Source organism: Xiphophorus maculatus, chromosome 3 (assembly GCF_002775205.1).
Source record: "Xiphophorus maculatus strain JP 163 A chromosome 3, X_maculatus-5.0-male, whole genome shotgun sequence".
Taxonomy (NCBI): Eukaryota; Metazoa; Chordata; class Actinopteri; order Cyprinodontiformes; family Poeciliidae; genus Xiphophorus; species Xiphophorus maculatus.
Window position 1 is genome coordinate 6,935,561 of NC_036445.1, and position 23,436 is coordinate 6,958,996.

At 36.6% G+C, this 23,436-nt stretch overlaps 1 protein-coding gene across 3 annotated transcripts in view; it reads right to left on the reverse strand.

The window, feature by feature from the left end:
* LOC102217667 (raftlin-like) overlaps positions 1 to 23,436 on the reverse strand; it is a 141,389-nt gene that overhangs the window by 43,376 nt on the left and 74,577 nt on the right. For 2 of the 3 annotated variants that reach the window (XM_023331039.1, XM_023331038.1), the window contains 3 exons: positions 21,960 to 22,068; positions 13,454 to 13,919; positions 4,434 to 4,637 (listed from right to left, as the gene is read on the reverse strand). In XM_023331039.1, coding sequence (XP_023186807.1) covers positions 4,434 to 4,637; positions 13,454 to 13,919; positions 21,960 to 22,068 — 779 coding nt within the window. The remainder of the gene's footprint in view (positions 1 to 4,433; positions 4,638 to 13,453; positions 13,920 to 21,959; positions 22,069 to 23,436) is intronic. The other variant, XM_023331040.1, reaches the window with a different exon arrangement.

Below are 23,436 nucleotides of genomic sequence, written 5' to 3' on the forward strand. Positions count from 1 at the left end.
CTCAACTCACGAACTATCCTTATCTCAAAGATTCACTATTATACAGCAGCTGCACTGGGAATAATCAAGAGACACATTTTTAAACCCACTGTTTCAAACAGTTTAAATATTTCATTACGTGTTGGTAGGTGCAGTCAAAGTTTAGCAGAATGTCAGTGTTTGGGAAAAAATGCAAACGAAGCTTTGAAATTTCTAATCCAAAGGAGTTTTCTTAAGGCTCCCCCTCCAGCAATTAGTTCTAATGGCACCATGCCCACAGCTGAAATTATTCAGCAAATTAGAAACCTGGTCATTTTGTTAAATTTAGATCAATGCTAGAATGGATGAGGGTACGTTTTTGGAAGGTATCAGGTTACAAAACAGGTAGAACCAGTCAGACAGGCACAGTAATTGTGGTAACTGGTTTAGTTAAACTACGTTACGGCACATAAATGTATGGAACTGGTTATTTATGGAAAAAGAAGCAAAATAAAGTGTATCATGCAAACAAATCGTCTCAACAACTTGACTAAAACTGTCACTGACTATGTTAAACAAAACCTCCTTTTGATTCTGGATATTTTTTTGTTTCACTTGGACTCTAAACTTTTCTCAGGAGCTGAGATTCATCATGTGGTACTGATTAAACAATATGGGAAATGTATCATCCATGTCACTGTAGACAGAGAATAAGAAAATGCACTTTAACTTTTTGCTTAGTAAAGATATTCTTCAGACCTGAGAGAAACTGAAAAGGTAAGAAAACTATCGATGCTACCTGAGAGGATTGAAGGTTGTTGAATAAATCTAAAAGCTGCACAAGAACATTGTGAAGAGATTTGGAGAAAAGAAGGTACATTTATATGAAAGGTCAAATCTGTGGTATTCTATGCCCTGCGCAGAAAGGAAAAATAAAACAAACATTTCCATCATTGATGAAAAAAAGAAGACAAAAACAGGAAAATTACACAAACAACAAGAAGCTGATAAAACTAGGACCGTCTTCCAACCGCTTCCCAGACCTGTAACATATAGTGAAAGGCAGACACCCACGATCAAACCTAATATCCAAGAAAGAGGTCGGTCTTAAAAAAGCAAAATGACTCATTAGACAGTTCGTGTATTTATCAGAGCATGACAAGTTGTTTTCTCTGTGCTGCAAATCAAGACTGTCACTGGCTTCTCCCATCCAGCTATAAGTCTGCTGGTCCGTGTCCTTTAGAGTGCCGCTTTGCTGTCAAACATGTCCTTGATGTTCATGAGGCTGAGATGGTCCCCTGCATCATGTCAAGAGCCCCATCATCAATTCACAAACTCATCTGCTAAATATGGAGATGGCAGGAATGGAAGCCGATTCAAAAGCCCTGAGCTTCTCGGCTGTTTGATGTAATTAGCTGCTAACAACAAATAGCTGCTGCTTTGATGTCATTCTGCCAGCTGCTCTCTGGAGAGCAAATATCCAAAAAAACTAAAATTACACCAGTAAAGTTGTCTATTTTTAGAAGTGGTAAACTTTGAGCCGTGAACTAAATCCAGTTGTAATAATCAGTAAAGCACAATAGTGGCAAATGCTGCTGATAATCCAGAGATTTTCTGCATATTTTAACACCATATGAAAGATGAAGAAAATGTTAGAGGACTCTTGTATGTGTAATCATAATAATACACTTCATTACTCCATTTTTCAGGACATAAAATATGCAAGGAAGCACCAATTTGTTATCAGGTTAATTATCTTTGTTTCGGAGCTGCTGGAGCGTTCATTTTTCCAGATTAATGAGTTTTGCCATGTATTTACTCTGTCGGCGTATTTCTCTGCTGTCACAGTGCTGCAGGGGTCTGATGTAAGAGTAATGATATGGTTCCCAAACATCCCTTAAAGTTGGACAACATTCTCTATTTGACTCTTAAAACATGCATTTCAATAGATCTGCTTGATTTTGGAATAAACTAAAATAAAGATTGATCATTTAAAACAATTATTCATAAAGTAAAAAAAAATAATTAATCTATATAGGATATAAGAACCTGCACAGATTTATTGGGATTATTAATTTTACTTTTTCTTTTTTTTATAAAATTAACTAACAGTCGGAATATAGAAAGAAAAAAATACTTTAAAGGTGCTGTGACTTAGATAAGCATTTAACAATATAGGACAATTTTACATTTGCTGACTGAAGAGCATCTAGGCTGAGTGATTTACAGATACGAAGGGGCTGAGTTTGGCTCCAGGCTTTGAGACTGGGGGAAGCCCCATGGCAGCGCCTGCTGAAATATTAGAGTAGAAAAGATATAGGGCCTTCAAGGGAACAGTAACAGCAGAAATAGTTGATAGAATTGTTATTAGTTAACATTATAAATTGCTATATGTTGCTAAATAAACATGTTACATGGTCCATCTGTGTGTTACTCCACGTCTCTCACTAAATTGACAAAAAGAGACAAAAGGAAGACAAGAGATGCAAAATAACATTATGCTCAGAAAGTGAAATAGGTAACACTTTATTTGACGGGTTGTGAATAAGACTGTCATGACACCTGTCATAAACATGAGTAAGTCTTCATGAATATTTATGACTGTTGTCATAAAGTGTCATCCGGTAAATTATGACACTTTTAATACAAAGTTGACTTTATTCAAAATGTCTTTGTTATGACAACTTGACATTAACCAAGAAATCATGATTTGACATAAATTTGTTATAATAGTATTACTGATTAAACTTAAAGTTAAATAATTTTTTAAGTTTAATCAGTAATGTAGACTTATTCATGTTCATGACAGGTGTTATGTCATGTTTATGACGGTGTTATGTCATGTTTATGACGGTGTCATGACAGTCTTATTCACAACCCGTCAAATAAAGTGTTACCGGGAAATATGTCATAATAACGTTACAATGTTAGTGGGTTTTTTTATTATAACGTTGTTTCTGTTATCTTTAGACCCAAAATAAAAATTGAACATAAATTGAATTCAGTGAAGCATAACTGATTTATGTGGAATATGCTTTGCTCCATATTTCAGAGAGTCTGTGTAAATCTGTTTTAGATGCTGATGATAGGATGAGCTGGGGCTTGAAGGACATTTATCAATCCTTGCACATAAGTCACTAGTGTCAACTACAACCAATCAAACATGTCGGCCATTAGCATTGCCAGGATATGCTTCACGTCACAATTTTTAGAAAAATATCCAGGCAGAGTTTGCATGCTGCTGGGAATAGTGCCAAGAATTACAAAGGGTGCTCTAACTCAGAATTAAGTTTAAAAAATCTATACATTTAACTTCCAGGAGTCAGATGGAAGAACAGAAGCAGATTTATTAGCTTCTATCAACCAGTGATAAATTAGTTATTGCTTAATAAAAACAAATAGATTGTGTTTGTGTGTTGGATGCTGTGTAGATTTCCAAAATGCATCTGCTCTGTATTGTGAATACAGTGGAATCAGGGTAATCTGTGAATACTTGAGATCCTCTCCAAGAATGCTTATAACTCCCTGTTTTCATATTTTACATACCAATTATAACTTATTTTTGCATTAATACACACTGTATTCGCAGTCTTAGCAAAACTGTCTGATTGGCCAGTTAAGCAGCTTCAAATAGGAATTTCAGCTCCTCAAGCTGAATCATCTTTAAAATGTTTTAGATCATTCTCAACAAAAAAGTTTGTGCAAATAATTTCTGGAAATATTTTTGAAGTTATATTTCACAGAAAAACTCACAAATAGGTGAATCTGCGAATACTGAACTGTAAATAAGTGGGATTCCTCAGTAATTTAGACAACAAACAACCATTAGTTGTTCTCCAAATTCAGTTTTGCATTATTTTCTACAAGGTCTGTATGCAATTACTGAATAATTTTTCTCTTATTTGGGGAGATTTTTCAGTTTGTAAACTCCACTTAACTGGATTCACTTCAGCACAAAAGAACAATTTACAGTAAGACATCAATTGTTCAGTCATCCAAAAAAAGTAAATTGAAGACTTTTAAGTTTATGGTCAAAATTTGGATGAACCCTGTTCAATAATATTATAATATAGAAGCCCTCTGAAAAGTAAATAGAGAAATTTTGTGACCAATCCTGAATGATTAAACCACGAATCCAACCAAAACAAGGCAAACGGCTTATATGAATATGACATTTCTGATTGTTTTCTAGAGAAAAACGAATGTCAGCTAACGCATAATTATTTGCACACCAGTTAAGGTTCATAACCTCTTGCCACAGGCTTTTAATATCATGGAGACTGGTGTGAGTTTAGAATCTGTTTTGACATTTTTACTGGTGCTTCAGTGAAAGGAAAAAGGACAACATGGTCAACAAACAATGAAAAACCAGCTATAGTGTGGACTTCCACAGACAACTGGAGGTCTTGACATAGATGTTTTCAGAAATAAAGGGACACAAATGGGTTGTTTGTTCTTAAAATTAAAATCAATACCTTTCCCGTTGCCCAGGTAGAAATATCCGTCAACCAGCGAGGCGCCATTGTTGAAGTGTTGGGTCATGTGATCCAACCAGTTGGCCTCCACACCTTTGATGCCTTCTTCATAGCTTTGAACCCGCAGTGGCACTTTGACAGTGTAGTATTTCACCTGGCCCTCTCGGACCGGCGGGTTGTTGTACAAAGCCAGCAGTTCCAGTCCTGTTGAAGGAAGACAGAAAACAGAACTTTGTAACTGATTTGAATCGAGAATTTGTTGCATCTGAGGACGTTTTTTCTGCCAATATGAACCACTGCTACGCATTGGCTAAAATCCAAAGTGTGATCCATGTCTCTCTGGGAAGACTCTCAGATGCAAAAAGTTGCTCTGAATTTCTCAGTAAACGGTTGGCTCCAACACAGAAGAGCTTTGTTCCAAGAATATATTGACAAGCTATTGTAATTTAAAGTTTGATATCTAGTGTTTGACTATTTTCAATCAGACACTTATCTAATTTCCTGAGACTTTGTTGCAATAACTTGGTAATTCTCCACTGGGTGCAGGCTTTTCTTGTCCTCTGAGATGAAAACCAAAGAATTTCAGCCAAAACATGAACAATCACAAGCAACATGGCCAAGAAAAGTTGGCTGCACGGTTCATAGTAATCATCCATCAGCTGTAAATAACAGTTTGTGTTTTTCAGTGTTTTCAACGCAACTTTATTCCACTTTTTTCTCTATGTGATGTGAAACCTGGTTCTGCAATGCAGTAGATGGCATTGCGTAAGGTCTGTAAATGTCATTATTTAAAAAGTAGGCACTTAATACAAAAACCATTATTTAGAATAATAATGATACAACAAAAAGGATATTTGGCAATAAAAGTTAAAAGTTAAATTTAAAGGTAAATTAGATCTTAAGATGTTTTTTGCTCGCTGATATAACTGCCTGTTTCCCAGGTCTTTTTTCATTGGTTGGTGCCAATGATTTGACATTTCTCACATCATCTGCATTATTTCTGTGTTGTCATTTTTCTCTCTGCTTCCCTGACGGATTCTTTGCCAATACATTTTGGTGCTAAAAATGTCTAATCTCATAAGATTAAAGCTCAATATTCAAATCCTCAAAATATATTTTTTATCTCATCTAATGTTTTTTTCATTAATAGAGTAAAAATAGAAAGACTTTCGAGTAAATTAGTCCGTTGCTTGCCTACAAAGCAGGAAACTGACCCTGGAAAAATATATCCATAACCCTGAGATCCCCAATTATCTCACAGGTCCAAAATAGTAAAGCTCTATTTATTTTAATGAGTTATCTGTTTACTAATCACTGTTAAGAAAAGAGACGTTCAGACTATGAATGTATATCAGGTGTAGCAACTGATACAATCTTTCAGGTTAACAGTTAAATGTACCATGAGGTTGTATTTGAGTAACAGATGGTTTAAGCAGAACTAAGGGGGAATTAACAACTAATGTCTTAATCCATAACTAGAATATTCAGTTTCTAGTTATGGATCATCTTCAAACATCGTAAGTCAAATCTTTATAGTTGTGAATTAAGTAGTATTAAATTAACCGCTCAGCTGTGTTATAGTTATTGAGAATTATACAACAAAACAACAAAAAAAGACAACCAGTTAAATATCTCGTAAATCCTAAATGTTGACATGCAAAGCAATTATAAACCATTTTAAAAGACCCTATCTCGACATAAAAACAAACGTATTAGTTTGAATCTAGAGTAATTTAATGAATCATACACTCGTATCTGAGTAGTCTGGTGAATTATGTGGTTGGTTCTTAAGCATGTAAAGGTAAAATAACACATATTATGGTTGCTTAATATTCTGAAAAAAGTATCAATATCCCCCTAAGAAGTCATGGCAAAAGCTTAATTTTGATGCAGTTATTAAGAATAATTCATTATGTCACAGCATAAGTGCATCCGAAGACTCAGAGTAATAACTTTAACATATGAAGAGGTAGGAATTGATTTACTGTGTGTTGATTCATATTGTAGAAGCACAAACACATCAAATTTAAATATAGAGTTGTTAGATAAACCACAAAATGGTTTAAAAGTTCTTAAAAATATCTGGTAATTCATTTTACAATAACAAAAGAAAGCACCTATATAAAAATATGTAAATGATCTAGAAGAAGTCATATATTAGAGTCATCCAGAATTACATGGGATGGAGGGTTAATATTTGGTGTCTCCGAATACAAATTGAGGGGCTTCATGTAGAAAAGTCTTGTTCATAAAAAAACACACAAATATTAAAATTAAATTAGGTGATCAAAAAGTAACATTTATCTTAGAGTTATTCAAATTAGCTGGTGCCCTCTGTTTTAATTGTAGAACCTCATAAATTAAAAAAGGTCATTTATATCAGAAGATTAAAACCTTATTGCTTTTTGACCCTTTTGGATCATCTGAAGACCTTTAAGATGCATTGTTTTATTTTATTTAATTTTTTTTAAATCAAACTTCTGCTGGCTGATAAATGAGTTGATGTCAATAGAATAAATTTGTATGCAAAGCACTATAATAAGAAACCTCCACCTGACAGGTGTGAAATAATAGGAGAACTGAAAAAGAAATACAATATGGGATTTATGATGCCCCGAGCGTGATTCACAAATACACCACAAATCTTTCCCAAGGATTTTGCCTTCTTCAAATCAGACATGCATTGAATCATAAGCAATTTGATCATTTTCACAATACAAGTCATCCTCTTCTTTTCTTTTAATGTCTTAATGTCTTCTATAAATGATATAACACTGATGATGCAGAACTTAAAAGGGACCGTTTTATTGTAACCGAGTTAATTCACACTATAACATTGAATAATGCATTAAAAGCTGCACAGCTAGCTATTGTTTACATCAAGAATAGATATGCATAATGCAGCGGGCCTCTAGAGAGAGAAACAGACTCGGAAATTTATCTACAGTTCGTTTGTCGCTGTTCTTCGCTCGAATCATACTAAATCAAAGCGCAAAAGAGTTTTAGTAGTTGTGATGTGAGCGAGTGAAATATTTGCTCAGCTTAGCTTTGAAAAAGCACAAAACGTGAGATGTGAGCCGGGTTTGGATCTGTGAGAAAACATTGCCAATCGCGCCTGGTAACATTTTCCCCTTTTCTTCCAATGCAAATGTCAGACTGTCATTCCCCAAGTGAACCAGATGGATGAGCAGAATGTGTGACGCTGCCACCCACTCAAACACACCAACACGCACCCCGGTTTTGGATGGTGGTGTTTGGTAATGGAACCGTTGCTTCATCAATTTGGTTCCTCTGTCCGTCCATCCGTCAGCCAGCCAGCCATCCAGGAAGAATGAATCATTTATAACCATTTCTTCTTTGGCTCCACAGACTGATGTGACAGCTGGTCCTCCTAATTCCTTAAATCTTTTTCATTTGCCCCTCTTGAGAAATATCAGATCAACGGCAACAGGAGAAAACTCACACTCTTCCCGTTATCCTCCCAATGCTAACAATGTTACAACAGGGAACAATATGGAAAACAAATCTTAGACAACACGAGTGAATTCCCATTCAATGTGCCTCCAACTTGCCAGAGCTTCCCCAGTCTAATTGCTTTTATGTTAACTGATTTATGGCACCTAACACGTCCATTAAAAAATTACATTTTGCAGTATCATTTGAAAATTAAATTGTCTCCCTTTTGAATTCAAAAAGTAGCTAATAGCCGCCCTAAAACTTGATGAATGTGCTACAAGACATGAGCTAATTTGCTTATCTAGCCATGCGTACATGACTGTTATGACTGCTTTAGGAAACAGGAACAACTTTGGACGGGCAAAAGATTACAAAAACACACACAAAAAAGCAACAAATAACTACTTCTGTTAATTTTTTTAGCTCACTTACTTTTTTACTATTTGTTTAGCTTTGGTCCACTTAGCCACCATAAAACATAAAACAATAAAAGGAAGACATTGGCAATGTGACAAAAAGAAGTGTAATTCACATTAAAACTATATTCCTCATGGTTGACTTCGTTGCTTCTAATTTGATTGCCTGGTGGATTAAATTGCAACATAAACGGCAGAATGACAGTCACTGGATGAAAACATGCTTTCTGTCTGCTTCACAGTATGAACTATTTCCTGAGTTCTGTCTGAATGATTTACATGGTCTAATTATGTTGCAGCAAGGCAATTGTGTTTCAGCCAGAAGGCTAGGTAACTTATTTTTTGAGCATGTGAGTGTTTTCAGCAGTTCAGAGGAAACATATAGAAACTACAGGAGGCGGATTGAGTGCTTTGCCGAGGGGCAATTTCAGCAGGACTGCGTGGGAGGAAAAATAGAGAAAAATAAGATAAGAAGTCTGCCTTCTGATGTCCGTCATACTGGACTGTGAGATAATAACAGATCGACCCGAAGCCAGGCTTTCATGTGAAATTCTGTAATAATTCTGATGGAAATCTGTGCAGACGGACATCTGCCAGAACTCACAGCAAAATCACAGATATCAAAGCCTTGCTACTGTAACACAGGAAAACATGCAACAGGGATTTTATTGGAGTTGCACAGTGCAGGAAAGCTGCAACAGAGACCTAATCTATGAATAAAACATAAAACAATAGGATGAAACTTCTGCTTTCAGTTCTAAGATTAGGAATTTGCTTTCATGAGCTAAAATTGGTCGACAATATTGGGGTGATTAATAAAAGAAAAAAACTGCATTTACAGTCAGAGATTTCACTACAGAATCTCATTTTTTCCCCAAGATAAAAAGCAACTTAATTTTTCCTAAATCAATAGCAAATTTGATATATATATTTTTTAAATTCTGTAATTTCCACTGTGTAAACTGCAGAGTAACAGATACTTTGGTACATGGAAGAACACAAGGTTTAGTAATCTTTGATCTTTGAGATAAGACATTAATAGCCAACATAAATCTCTTAAAGAAGCCGCTTGCCAAGTTCCTTCCAGACCCAGAGGGACCTCTTATGCGAAAGTATAAGAGGTATAAGACTCTGTTCTAGCTCATAAAACAACAGTGGTGCATCATTAGCATTCAGGCTTTATGCCAAGAGCAAGAACTGAAAGACTTAAGTGTCACATTAAGGTGAAATTTCTACTTGTAACACATTTTTAACAATCTGTCAGACAACTATAGTGGTAGTTTATGGTCTATGGAGGGAAAAAGTACTTTGTGCTCAAATCAGTTAATATCTTTAGAGATGTACATATGCAGTGCCTAGTAAAATGATTTCTAAAATTGAGACCTATCAAACCATACAGCACATTTATAACCTCGTGCAAATTTTAGCTTCAGTTTACTGATCTTAGTTGAGCAGTGTAGTCTTCTGCTGCTGCAGAGCATCTCCTTTTATGTTTAACAAGTTATGCATTCATAGATGGCATTCTGCATCGCTTTATTGTACCAATCTATTTAAGCTACTGATGTCTTTCTATAATCTGGAATTAGCTATTCTCCTTTGATATCAACGTGACATTTTTGTCTCCGCAATAAATGCACGTTGGTCATTTTCTCTCTTTTCAGGCCATTCTGTGTACATCTAAAAGATGGCTGTGTGTGGATATCCCAGCGGATCAGCAGTTTCTGAAATATTCAGAGCTGGTTGTCCACCCACAACCATGCCACAATGAAAGTAACTTCAATCCTCATCCTTCACCATTTAAATTCTCAGTTTAAACTTTAGCTATTAGCCTTTGCCAGATCTAGATGGCTTAATTAATTGAGTTGGTGCCATGTTTTTTGACTGAACAGTTTTAAATAAATGCAAAATTTGGGAGGAAAAAAAAAGTTCAGTAAAATCAAAAACAGTTTATCTTTCTGCATCTTTCTTAAGTACTTTCATTTGCCAGATCCGTACCTGTGTGGCAGAAAATAACACCGGTAGCACTTAATTTCTCACAGACTGTGCCTGCTCATCTAAATTACTTTGATCCCAAAGAAAATTTTCACGAGAAGAAATTGTCGTTTTCCCCAAGTCATCCAAGCGTTCGTGTTTGCAGACTTAGAGGATCTCGCTAAAGCTCCGATCTCACTGGTGGTGTCTCTTTTTCAGCGGTAATCCATAGCTTTCTGCCAGCCTCGACGCCAGCACTTGCACAGTGTTCACCTCAAAGATTTGTGGATTACCGAGGACAAGCTAGCAGCAGCAGCAGAGGCTCCTGGGCGTTCTCGGCAGACTGGGCATTAGTAGAGAGGGACATGGGATTTTGGCAGACTCCTTCACCGCCCCGGCTGGCTGCGATGCCGGCGCTACTGGCATTGTCACAGAGATTTGGGAGAAGGAACGGGGGAAAGAGTGGAGAGAGCTGTGAAGCTGAGGGAGGTAGAGGACAAGTCAGTGGGGGATTATCTCGCAGCAAAAAGCCCAGATGGACCACTGGGTGATGGTGAGCTGCCACACCATGTTTGGAGAACTGCATGCATGTCAACACGTGATTATAAAGATCAAAAAATTACTCGTATTTATTATATAACATCTAATAATGAGTTCATTTCTATCTAATAGCCAACATAGCTCCCACTGGTACTGCACATGATGCTGACACGTATCACAAATAGGTTCAGTGACAGGATGGGAGACTGTAGGAGGCGCTGAAAGTGGTGGGCGTCTCCATCTGTTAATCCGAGACACTCAAAGAAAGCTGAAACTATAAATGTGCAGGAAGAACAACTCAAAGGCGTGTAGCTGGCTCGCTTTCTGTACAGACAAACGAGCAGCTTCCAAAAAAAGAAAAAAAAACTCCCAGCATCATCAGCTGTGCGCAAATTTGTATGCTCCACAGCTTCGGTTATAAGACGACTCTCTTTGTGTTTGACAGAGAGAAGGGATTATGTCCCGAGGTGACACATTGTTGTGTAATGTTCTAGCAGTTGCAAGAAGTGACACCTCCACAGAAGCAGTGTGTGTTTTTTAGGAGAAATCTGCAGTGGTATTTTTTCTTAACAAATAAAAAAGTAGAGTTGCAGACAAAAACACAAAGTTACAAAGATGGAGATCATTTGAGAAGTCAAATCTTTCAGTTTGAATACTTGTGAGGGAATGACAGCTCATTCTCAACCCTCCTGGCAAAATGATGTAATCCACAGTAAATGTATCTGCTCTGAAACCAGCTACAAGTTATGAACATTTTATAAAGTATAATTCTGCATTTTTTTTTCTGGAAATCCATTAATACTTCATAGTGAGATTAGTATAGTGAACATAATCACTGTAGCAGATGCAGCTCTCCTACATTTAAAGTTTTGACCTTTAATTACGATCCTCCATGATTTGGCCTTTCTGTGGAATTTGTAAGAGTTACTGTTTGGTCATTTTGCTGAACTTTAAAGTTTAGAGCCTAGAGAAAAGCATTTGTGAAGTTTTAAATTTTGACCTTTAATTATGGTTCCCCTTCTGGATTAATTAGTTCTGCTTACATTTAAAGCATGTAGTAACCCAACTGACTAAACTATGAATAAGTATTTAATCATGTTCAATCATGGGCATCTACTCAAATACATTTAGTTTTATATGCCATCGCTTCCAGAAATGAAAACAACTATAAGTTGTAGCAAAATTATTAAACTAGGACCCACTGGACTATTTGTAGTTATATTTAATGCCAATATTACATTGCTTAATAGTGGATCACTTTACTGAAACATAAACAAGCAATGGACAGTACAATGAGAAAGTCTTAAACAATCTGATACTTCTTGTCATAATTTTTGCATTCAGGCAACCAGACTTTCTTGCAATCTGTTAAAGTGTTTTTAATTATTAGTTATTCGGGTGCCTTGAAGGTACAACAAAGTTTTACTTTGCTCTTTTGCTTATTTTCTCTCCCTTATATCACTTTTTTAAAGGATTATTGAATAGGAATGTATGTGTGCATTTATTCCTGCTCAAAATTGCTGTTTAAATCTGTATTTCACTATCCAGAATATTGTAATTCCACAAAAAAATTTAAAATGACAATCTGGTGAAGTATGTAACTTCGAAGATGAAAATATATAAGAACTGTAAAACTCTGGAGTTAATTTCAGTTTTGATCTGCCTAACTTAAAGATTTGCAACTAACAAAAAGTCAAATTACTATCAATGTACGTAACACAAGCTCACTATTGTTTATTTTTCTGCTGTTTATTTTGATCTTTTACAGGATTAAATCAGATTGAAGCACCATGTTGATGCATAAAACGTAAAACATGCAAAAACAATTTCCAATTAAGTTCTTAAGACTGTTCATCTTATCAGATTGTCAAGCTGTGTTTATAAATCTTTTCCAAAATGTGCTCAACTTATTTTTCAGAGGACTTGTTCGGCATAAGATGCTAAAACATCACATAATAATAGAAGAGGTTCTGTTTCCAGGGTTGGTTGGACTCTTTCATGGTTGTTTTTAAAGGGATGAAATTCAAATGCCATCCTTTTTCTCTGGACATTTTATTTAGGCCTAAAGCTTCTTTTCAATCACTTTCATAGTTTTGACAAAGGTCAGAATTCACAATTTGCTGTCATGGTCTGCTATAAGATTCAAACTTGGTAAAATGATAAAAGAAAAACCTTGAAATGCCTTTAGAAGATCTTTGCCTTGAACAAAAACAGGCCTGGCTGCTTGAAAGCAAAGAAAATAAATAATCTCAGGCGGGTGAAAGGCTTGGTACGGTGTTATGCATGTGCTTCACATAGCATTCAAAACTGATGTAAATATGAGTTAATTAAACATCAGAATATGCTTTAACATGATATTATTGAACAACAATTGCAAACACACCAGCAACCCGGCACTCTTAAAGGATTAATCAGGTAAAGAAGCAGAATGGATGGCTAGATATGTTCCAGAATATTTTTGGGGATATTTAGAAAAAATCAGAGTATACAGAGAGCATAGTGCAATCACATTTCTTTTGCTTTCCAGCAGATCCTTTCATTTATCACAGCATGTAGGTAATAATTACCTTGATTTTTGCCTAACAACGTCTTTCCTCTTAGTTGTGATGTGAAATTGTAACCATGGTGACCACTCACCATCACCTCTCCTGTATCTTGGCCTCTCCTTTCTGTCTCCAATGATGTCTTTGTTGTTATTGTGGTACGACGAGTCCTCCTCGGTCAGAACCTCGCTGTTCTCCAGGTCTCCCTCTGATAATGGAGAAGCTGCTGGTGAGATGCCGTCCCGAATGCCCCCTACGCCAGAACCTGAGTGGTTTTCACTTTTGATCTCGCTCTCATTTCTCTCCACATCCAGTCGGGATGCTTGCATGTTCCCCTCTTTGTCCGTACTGTCACTTTTTGCTCCAGGATCTGGCTGGTTTCTGGGGCTTGAGGGGTTTGATGGGCTGCAGCTACCCAGGGAGCCAAGGACAGAACTGGGGCTGGAGTGCAGAGACAGGGAGGGGGTCTCTGGTTCTCTGATCCGGGTGCAAGGCGCTCCGTATGGCTCCTGGACAAATCCTACAAACATCACCCCCTGGTCAGCAAAATCCTGCATCTGCTGTGGAGAAAAAGAGCAAAATAAAAATTATGAAACTAAAGGTCACCTGATTCTTAATAAACACAACTGTTAATCGATACCTGTAAACCTATAATATATTGAATACAAAGCAGTCTTCATGGATTTAGAGGTTTGATAGGTACAGCAAGTTTCCAAACTCACAAAACAATGCACTTAATGGCCATAATGAGGATGATATGCAGACAATTCATGAGTAGGCAAATCGTTCAAATTTCAAAGAGCTAGTATGAACTAGCACTAAGAGGCACAAGTAATGAGTAGAGGAATAAAATTGTATACCATTGCTGGCAACTGACAGTCCAAGTACCAAGTTTATGTTGACACTTTTGGGCTTTCTGGTTTTACTTGAGGCCAATTGTTCCAGCAGTGTTGGAACTATTAGTTACTCAAATGCATCTTCACTTATCAGAAAGGTTGGGCTTTCCAACGACTGGCCAAGGGAAGACTAAGATGAGTGCATACCATCAGGGTTCATACAAGGTGGCCATAAAAACATCATGAATCATCATGAATCTTGTCTCTCCAACTTGGATTTTATTGTAATCTGTGGGGGGGTCCAGAAGAAAATATTTGAGAACCACTGATCTAAGGAAACCCTGTGACCTGCAGCAATCACTCTTCCTGGATAAGTATCCAGTAGACATCCTATTGCGCTGAGTAGTTAAATTATTGTCATATTGGGACTGAATGAAGGGAAAGCAGAGAAGAAAAGTTGCTGTAATGTTGTGAAGAGACATTGATTCATTTCATCCCTCGTATTGTTGTGACAAATCCTGTTAACTCTGCAGCACCCTGTGTGATGTATTTATGGTTGACCATAATATTGGGATATCCCAAATTAACAGCTGTATTGTTTTGAATACCATATTTAAAAACTGTGGAAATTACTGTGTTAACTGCCCTATGACCAGTTTAAATGTGTTATAGTTTGTTTTTGTGTAAAGGTTGTGCTTCCTGGTAATTCTTCTTCTGCTTCCATCTCTGCAGCAGAATAAGTTTCTCTACAGCAAGCCTTTGAGTTTAGTAAAGTGATTGCAGAAAATGTGGTTCAAAGGTGGTTTCAATGCATTATAATGATACTACAGCTTCTGTTTTTGTGTTTATTTCTTTTATAGAGTAATGACCAAAAACTGTATTTAAACTGCATTTTCTTATCATCTCTTGAGAAATGTCCGTCTCATTTCTTATCAGAAACCACCAGGGGGTGGGAATAATTTCGGTTAACTCTACATTTTCTGCAATCACACAGCTGTTGATTGGATCAGGGATGCCTCGATGATCTTGACCTGTGTCATATACCAAATCTGGCACCTCTGTTTTTCCTGTTTGTCATGTGGCATTTTGTGTCGGCATTGCGGTGCCGCTGCCGATTGAAACGTTAACTGTCAGGGAATGTTAATGATGCCATTCTCCATTTGTGCCTCCTATCTCTGAGCTGAGGCTGCCCCTATTTCTATCTTGAGCCTCATTGGGAGGAGAAAATAAAAATCAAATCAAACTGCAGGTTATTCACTATGAAATTGAATTGGAAAACAGTCACTCTGTCTCCAGCCATATTGTTTAGCATCATTTAAATGCCGTCTGGCTGCTTTCACATAATATTCCCCATTCCGATATGTTCAAATGGAACTGCTGACATAAAAGGGAGCAACTGCTGCATCTCATTTTATGGTAATGCGGGCAGTCTGAGGTAAAAATGAATGGCTCTGACTGACTAATGTCAGTGCAGTTGATAGAACAATAGATCCAAGATGATGGGTTGTGTTGATTGAATTTACTTTTGGTTCCATTTTGGTTTTTGTCATCATCATTTCATTAAGTCCTGGCACTTGACAATTCAGAACAGATTTATTTTTCATCTTGGCAACACAAGCCAGAAGACAGGACGAGTGTAAGGATGGCAGATTGACACAAATAAAAGTGAATGAGAAACAAAATGAGTCTAAGCAAAAAAACAAATGTCTTCACTACAATAACAAACAGTTAATGGAAACAGATAAATAGCTGGTTGGAAATAGGAGAAGCAATATTCAGTAGAATGGAAGTAATGGCACAATATAACATACTTTCTTAGGAAAATTAGTAACAAAACATCTATAGACGTCAACAAAAGACTGAACTTTAAATGAATGCAAGTTAACCTGTCACCATCTTCATTGCCTGTGGCGATGCCCAGAGGTAAATTTTAGAGGAGCTGTCTATTCATAAGTCAACTATGTCTCAGTATGTACTAAGTTAAGAAACAAACAGATAAGGTGAGAAGAAAATATGGGGACAGGAGTAGTTGTGACACACATAATAGACCAGCAGAATGGGGAGGTAATGCAGAGTGAAATGCAAAACTTGTGGCATAGCTGTAGGAAAGAAACTGCATATTGAAGCGGATAGCATGTCTGGATGACTATAGGGTGAGATTAAACTGTCTATAAAACTGGATGGTAAGGATTAAAAAGATTTCTTGCCTTACAGGTTGATGGTTCCAGACAACAAAATGTGATGTTAGCATGCAGTTACTGACAGAAGCATTAGCTTCCCTGACGCTAAATGTTTGTAATGACTGCCTGTTTTTTGCCGTTTCAGTTTTTAACAAGTCTTGGATCTTGAGAAATACCAGCTCATTATTTTTTTTCTAAATGCCTCAAATTCTCTCAGATGTAATTGACTTCAGGGAACTTTGTCTTCAGTTTATCCCACATACTTGTATTGGATTTCAAGTAAGGACTTTGTGCAAGTCAGTCAATAACCTCCATTTTGGGGTAGTTCTTTGCCAGCAGCGATGCATGTTCAGGGTCATTGTCAGGCTGGAAGACATAGCAACAAACAAGATCTTTGTTCTGATTACATTTTTCTTTTTCCCAAAATCTTCCCACATTCATCTTTCCTCATAATTCTTTTCACAGTGACAAAAATCACAGTACCAGATACACAGAAGACACCACCATTTTTCGCTGCAGGGATGCTGTCTTTTGGGTAAAAGGCACCTCCTTATTTGTCCAAACATAAGCAATGCCTCTTATTTTGTGTTCTCTAACTTAAGGACATGCTACTTTCACGCAATCTTTCACCAGGGTTTCCCTACTATATTTTTCTCTGAATTGAAAGAGCCTCTTCTGCAGAAGTGAAGATTTTGTAGATTTGCAACCTTGTCTTCCATTCCTGTGAAGAGCTTATGTGAGACTATATTTCTCACTCGCATAAGTCGCTTTTTTATTTTGCCGCTTTTGAAAGGGTCTTTATGGCAACATCCCTCACCAGTTTTCTTTATTTTGTGCCTTACCTCTATCAGGATTGTTTTGAGCCATGCGACTCTCCTTGAATTTCTTAATGATACTTGTCACTGCAGCTCTTGATATTTGGAAATGCAGTGAGAATTTTGTTCATCCTTATCAAGATTCTCAAATTCAAACTGATTTCTTATCTTTTTTTTACATAATACTTTCTCAATTGACACACCAATTGAGAAAACCTTCAAGCAGTTCTTAATGGGAGGTATCAATTTTGTGGAACATTTCTGTGTGCAAAGTAAATTTATTTAAATCTGCAAAATAAATGCATGATGTCTAACTGCACTTAAGTTATATTAGAACAGTAATTACATTGTCAGAATGGGGATAAATGTTTTTCTCAACTGTATCAGTGACAACAAGGGACTCCAAAACAAAACCCTGAGGAACATCACTGTGTCTAGCAATATTCTTAACCAAAGAAATCTTCAACTGAAACAGTAGTTGTTCCTGTTTACAATAACTTTTATTGAAAGTTCTTGTCAATATCTCTGTAATGTTGGACATTTTAGGCATTTTATTAACTCCATCCATTGTTAATATTTAAATTTTTGGTATTGGGGAATTTTTTTCTGCATTTTGGTTTAATCAGTATCAACACATTTGTGGTTTCCCTTGTGTTGGGTAAGTTCATACACTGAAATAAGAACAAAGAAAGACCATATAAAATGAGTTTCATGGATTTAGGTTGATGAAAGTTATAATTAGGTATGAATCAGTGTCCAAAAACAGTAAAGTTTTTATATTGGAAATAAGTGTAAAGCAGCTTAAAAGAAGCTAACAGGATAACATTTTGGGGGTAGAAATGGTTTTAGTGAAATCGACTCTCGTGAATAGAAAAATAAATGAAGGGTAAAATTAATGATTTGCATTTTTCTGAGCCTCTTATTCTAAATGAACAGAGAGGTCTCACTGGCTCAAAGGGGATCGTCCTTAGGTCACAAAAATGAGGTTTTGAGGTTGAAATCGCATCATTTCTCTTCATTAACCAAAGTGATGCAGGGCACAAATTTGATGAAAAATATTCAGGGAGTAGCTTACCGTGTACTGCCACTGGAATATCAACAGCCTGTGGTGAAAACCCCATTTCAATTTTGACTTGAGACCACATTTCCTATTTCCCCTGTAAGTTATTAAAGCAGCACCAGGAGGAGGTGTCTGAAGGTCAGGATGAAAACCCCAGAGAGAGACGGAGCAGGCAGAGATGACAGAAAAAGAAGCTGAAATGATAATGACAGAGACTACGTCAGTAAGGAGAATAAAGAAAAGATAAATGAGAGGAAGAATGAAACAGTGTTGGAAGAGAAAAAAAATAAGGAATTCAAGAGCCCAAACGCAGAGGAAAACACTTTGTTTCTCACTCCTCAGCCACTCATCCATGTCCACTTCCTTTTTAATAGATTTCTAGCAAGGCTTCCTGTTCCTCCTGCAGCTCAGAAGATTAAAATGATAACCAACAGTAATGAGGTCCTACAGGACTGTGGTTGCATGACTAATCGAAGGGCAAAATGTACATAAGAGTTCGGGGGAGAACCTTTAAAAGCCCACATCCTGGTCTGTAAAACACAGACCAGGCAGGAGCTCTGAATCATAATGACGCAACACTTCCACAATAAAACAAGCCATAAGCTATGTCATATATATCATCTGAAGTGCCATTTCAAATCTCAAATCTTTCTATTCTACTTTTATCTCATCTAGAGTAAAAAAAACACAATTATTATATCTATTTTATCTACTACAATATGCTCAGACACATAAAAGGAGCATTTTTGAACACTATACTGTGTTTTAAAGCCTTATTAACACAGAATGCAGCTTCTCACCCACAGAATCTTTTAATGGATCACTTTATATTGAGCATAGAAATTCATCTCTATGAGTTATCTACATTTATCCTGTTCTACATCTTAATGCTAGATTTATGCTAATATGCAAAAGTGAGGAATCATTTCTCATGTCTTTACATTACACCTCCAGAGCACTCGGATGCTCTTTATTCATTTGTAGCAGCTTCGATCAGTAGTTCTCAAGGCTTTCTGAAGGTATTTCTGTGGAAAAGATTTCAGTGCTTTACATCTGATTAAATTTATAGTTTTGTTTTTGGCTTTGTCACCATATATTTGAGAAATACTTGAATTCCAAGTATTTTAAGAGCCTAATGACTTGCTTTAGTTTCTTATATGTATGATAGATAGATAGATAGATAGATAGATAGATAGATAGATAGATAGATAGATAGATAGATAGATAGATAGATAGATAGATAGATAGATAGATAGATAGATAGATAGATAGATAGATAGATAGAGAGATAGATACATAGATAGATAGAGAGAGAGAGAGAGTTTTGTACAGAAGATATTTTGCATGCCAGCATCGACAGTTCTTGAAGGTTTCAGATATAGTTCCGTTTTTCAGTTCGCACTTTATTTTATGCCTTTGTTTTCTGTTTTCAGTTTTTTAAAACACTCTTTGAACAATGTTCCCAAGGCAAAAGATAAACAAAGTGAGTGAAAAGGACGTCAAATGTCTAAAAACCTCTAGAAAGCTTTTTTCTTTCACATCACTTTAAAAAAATACCAAGGAAATCCAGTTGGTTTCTTACAATACTGTAATGTCGCTTGCATTATTCTCTCTACACAAATTCAGCAGTGTTTATAGTTTCCAGTGGAAAGGAATATAAAGCTATAATTTCCCAATGTCTTAGAGTCTTGGCTAAATCAAGAGAAGCAAAATAAACATTTTTAAATTCTTATGTTGTAGTATAATTGCTGCAAGCCAAAAGAATAATTAAATTTTCCCAAATGAACTAAGATAAATGTTTAGAGAAACTAAATCTCCATAACAGTTTTCAGATTTTTTTTAATGAGATTATTAGCATCATGATCAAATCAAAGCAGAAATAATTGGAAAAAAGTCACATTATATTATCTGAGTAACACACCTGACAAATGTAGGGAAATTATTTTAATTAATCTAAAACCTGTTTTCATTTTTTTTTTTTGTTTCTTGTTTTGCTAATCTCTCTTTTTCCTTTCCTTGAATACTCCTTGCCTTGTTTCCCACTGATTCCCCTGCATCTCGTCATGCATAAACTGTGAATTAGACCCTAATCGGATGAATTCACAGCTAAAACACTGGAGCTCTGACATGATGAAAACTGTGATTTACCTGTTATCCTTGAGGCTGATGGCTATTCTGGAACCAAAGAGGAGGGATCTACATTTAGCCAGACTGGCAACAAAATCAAAGCCTTTAGAGTTCCCTCTTTAATTTATTACTGACATCTCCTGGAGTACCCACGCTTTGCCACCTCCCCCATGTTTTGTTATATTTAAAGTGGCAATTACATAAAATAACTATTATGTTGTCACTCTTCTAAAGTAAAGTATTTTATTGCAAGCTTAACCCCAATATGTTACACAGACAATCTGGCCTTCAGCTGGAAACTGTGCGGTAGAATCCCTGAAACACTTTAAACTTAAAGAAGGGAAAATTAGTTTTTAAAATGTCAAAATTATTACATTGCAGTAAATATGCAGCGCCTATTCACATGAACCTCACACCAGATGTTAAAAGCTTAAGTAAAGCACAAAATAATCTGTGAAAAGGCATAAAAAGTTCAAGAAATCAGATCAAATCTGTCAGGATTTAGAAAACAATCCTGCTCTCAATATCTGCAAGTTATAATTAGCTGTTTTCGTCTTAAATGTTGGATTTTAAAATGCAAATAATGCTGTTAGCCTTGGTATAATTGTAAAATAAGGAAGAATAAGAAATTAATCTGAAAAGTTTCTATGCAAAGCCGAACAAGAATGAGTTCTTCAGCCAGACATACAGTAGATCCCTGAGGCTCAGTCAGGAAACTCTCAATTAGTTTTGTTAAATAGAATAGAATAGAATAGAATAGAATAGAATAGAAATAAAGATCTTGCAGGGGCCTACTCAATGAAAGATACGACTGAAAACTAATTACAAAAAGTTGATTATTGTTGCCTTCCTAAATAATTTTTGCCTGGCATAAAAATTACCACCTCTTTTGTTGGCAAAGGATGATTTACACACACACCCACAAAAAACACTTTCGGCAAAATATGATGTAGACCATTGTTGTAGGAAGGTGTCGTTATGCAAGATTTCAAAAACTGAAGATCAAAGGTCAGAAAAGACCTTTAATCCTTCAAAATATCAAAACAATTTGAAGAAGTTTGAAGAGAGTGAGGTTAAGGAAGAGAGGTTAAGGAAGATTTTACCTAATCAATGCATTTAACAAGCTTCACCATAAAGATGTTTTAAAGTTGTCATGAGCAAGAAAAAAAAAAGCTTTTCTATTAACTATTCATTAAATATTAATCAGCATGTTAAGTATTTCACATTACCATTTATACATTTATGTATGGACTTATTTGTGTTTTTTACTTTATAGGGAGGTATTACAAACTTCTGGTGGAAATTTCATTAAATGTGGTTTGCTCAGACGGCTCATCTGCATGAATATATTTGCTCTATCAGTATTCACACAGTGCGACATGTTGGCATTTTTCTTTATACACTATTTGAGTTGGAGGTATTTTATTCCCTCTCGGTAAACAATCTGTTACTTTCCCCTGTTTAGGCGATAAGCCCTTATCCAGCCTCCACTTCCCCCATCATCCCTTCTTCCTGCTTCCTCCTTTCTAGCGGAGCATGGACTGACAAAACCTTCAGCTTGGCACTTGCCAAGCAGCCCTACCTTCTTTACGTAGCCCTGGATGAGCTCAGGAGTGGGCACCTGCTCCGCAGACAGGCACTCTTCCAGCAGTAGCTTGTTTGGTGGGCAGACTGGCTGGCTCCTTTCCACCCTGCACAGACCACAGTGGGTTGGGGGTAGAAGGACAAATCACAATGAGTTCCAACCTCTCAGTCAACCAGGCCACAGGAAAGATCCAAAGAGAAAGTGAGCGCAGGCATCTACACACATCCAAATGCATAATGGCAGGCTAGGATTATTAAATTGCAGTCACAATACTGCTTCAAAAAGGCATCAAACACACAAAGAAGCCCTGTATCAACAAATTACAGTGCATCAAGATGCTTTGTTAATGTTATTGCTGCCCTGTGGGAGGTGAGAGGGAAAATACACTCAAGTGAAACAAAGACCCACACGAATAAAAAGCACACGCACACAGAGAGAGAATGGAGGAAATTCAATGCAAATCCAGTCTTCATGCTTTTTCCTCACAGACTTCCCTGCTGAGGCCAGCAAAGTATTTTTGAAGAGAGGATGGGGAGTAAAAATCTATTCATATAATGCTGCATTTTCCTTCTATGTACAGCTGAGGAAATCCCAGAGCTAGGCCAGAGGAGAGTAATGCTCCAGCTTCTATCATCCCTGCTCCTCATCCTGTTGACAAGTGAAAGAAGCCCCCACACCCACGGTTTCCCTTAGCGTGCAGCAGACCATGTGTGTGCACGCAGGCGGGAGGGTGTGTGTGTGTGTGCACTCTCCATGGCCTCTGGCTCTACATGGACACCTGATGTGAGAGAGGTTAAGAGATGCATGCATGCAGGCTGGTGTGACTATTAAAGGTCGAAATAGTAGTTTCCTACATCACGCAACGACTCCCCCCAGACACTAAGTCCCTCCCCACTTCTACGTTTCTATCAGTTATTCCCAAATGCTGCACAACATGGATTTTTTCCTCTTCTACTTCCTTTAACCACCAACAAATCCTCCAATATTTATAACAACTAAAAAACAAAATCCTATATTCTGCTAGCTGCACAGGAACTTTCTGCACACAAACCTGTTTTGCACTATACCATACGGATTATTCATCTCGATTTGCATATTTGAGAATGCTGTGACTGTAAAGACTGACAAAGGAAGGTCAAAAACTTCAGAATATATAAAAATGTATATACTGCAACTTAATTTACAAACTAAAACATTTATAGCTGAATTACACAGAAACTTATGTGTTCAAATCTTTCATTTTTGTGATCATGATCATTTGTGCTAAAAGAAATCACAATTTTAAGTTAAGAATATTACATCAGACCAATTAAACGGCAATTTTAATACAGAAATATACTTGTAGAACTAGAAGTATTTCACTTTTTCCCCCTAAAATGGCTGCATGATTTAGAAGACTGTAAAGTGTAAAGCTGCTGGTATTTTTAGCAGCTTGGAAAGATGAGTCATTGCATAAAAGCAAAGCCACAAAATT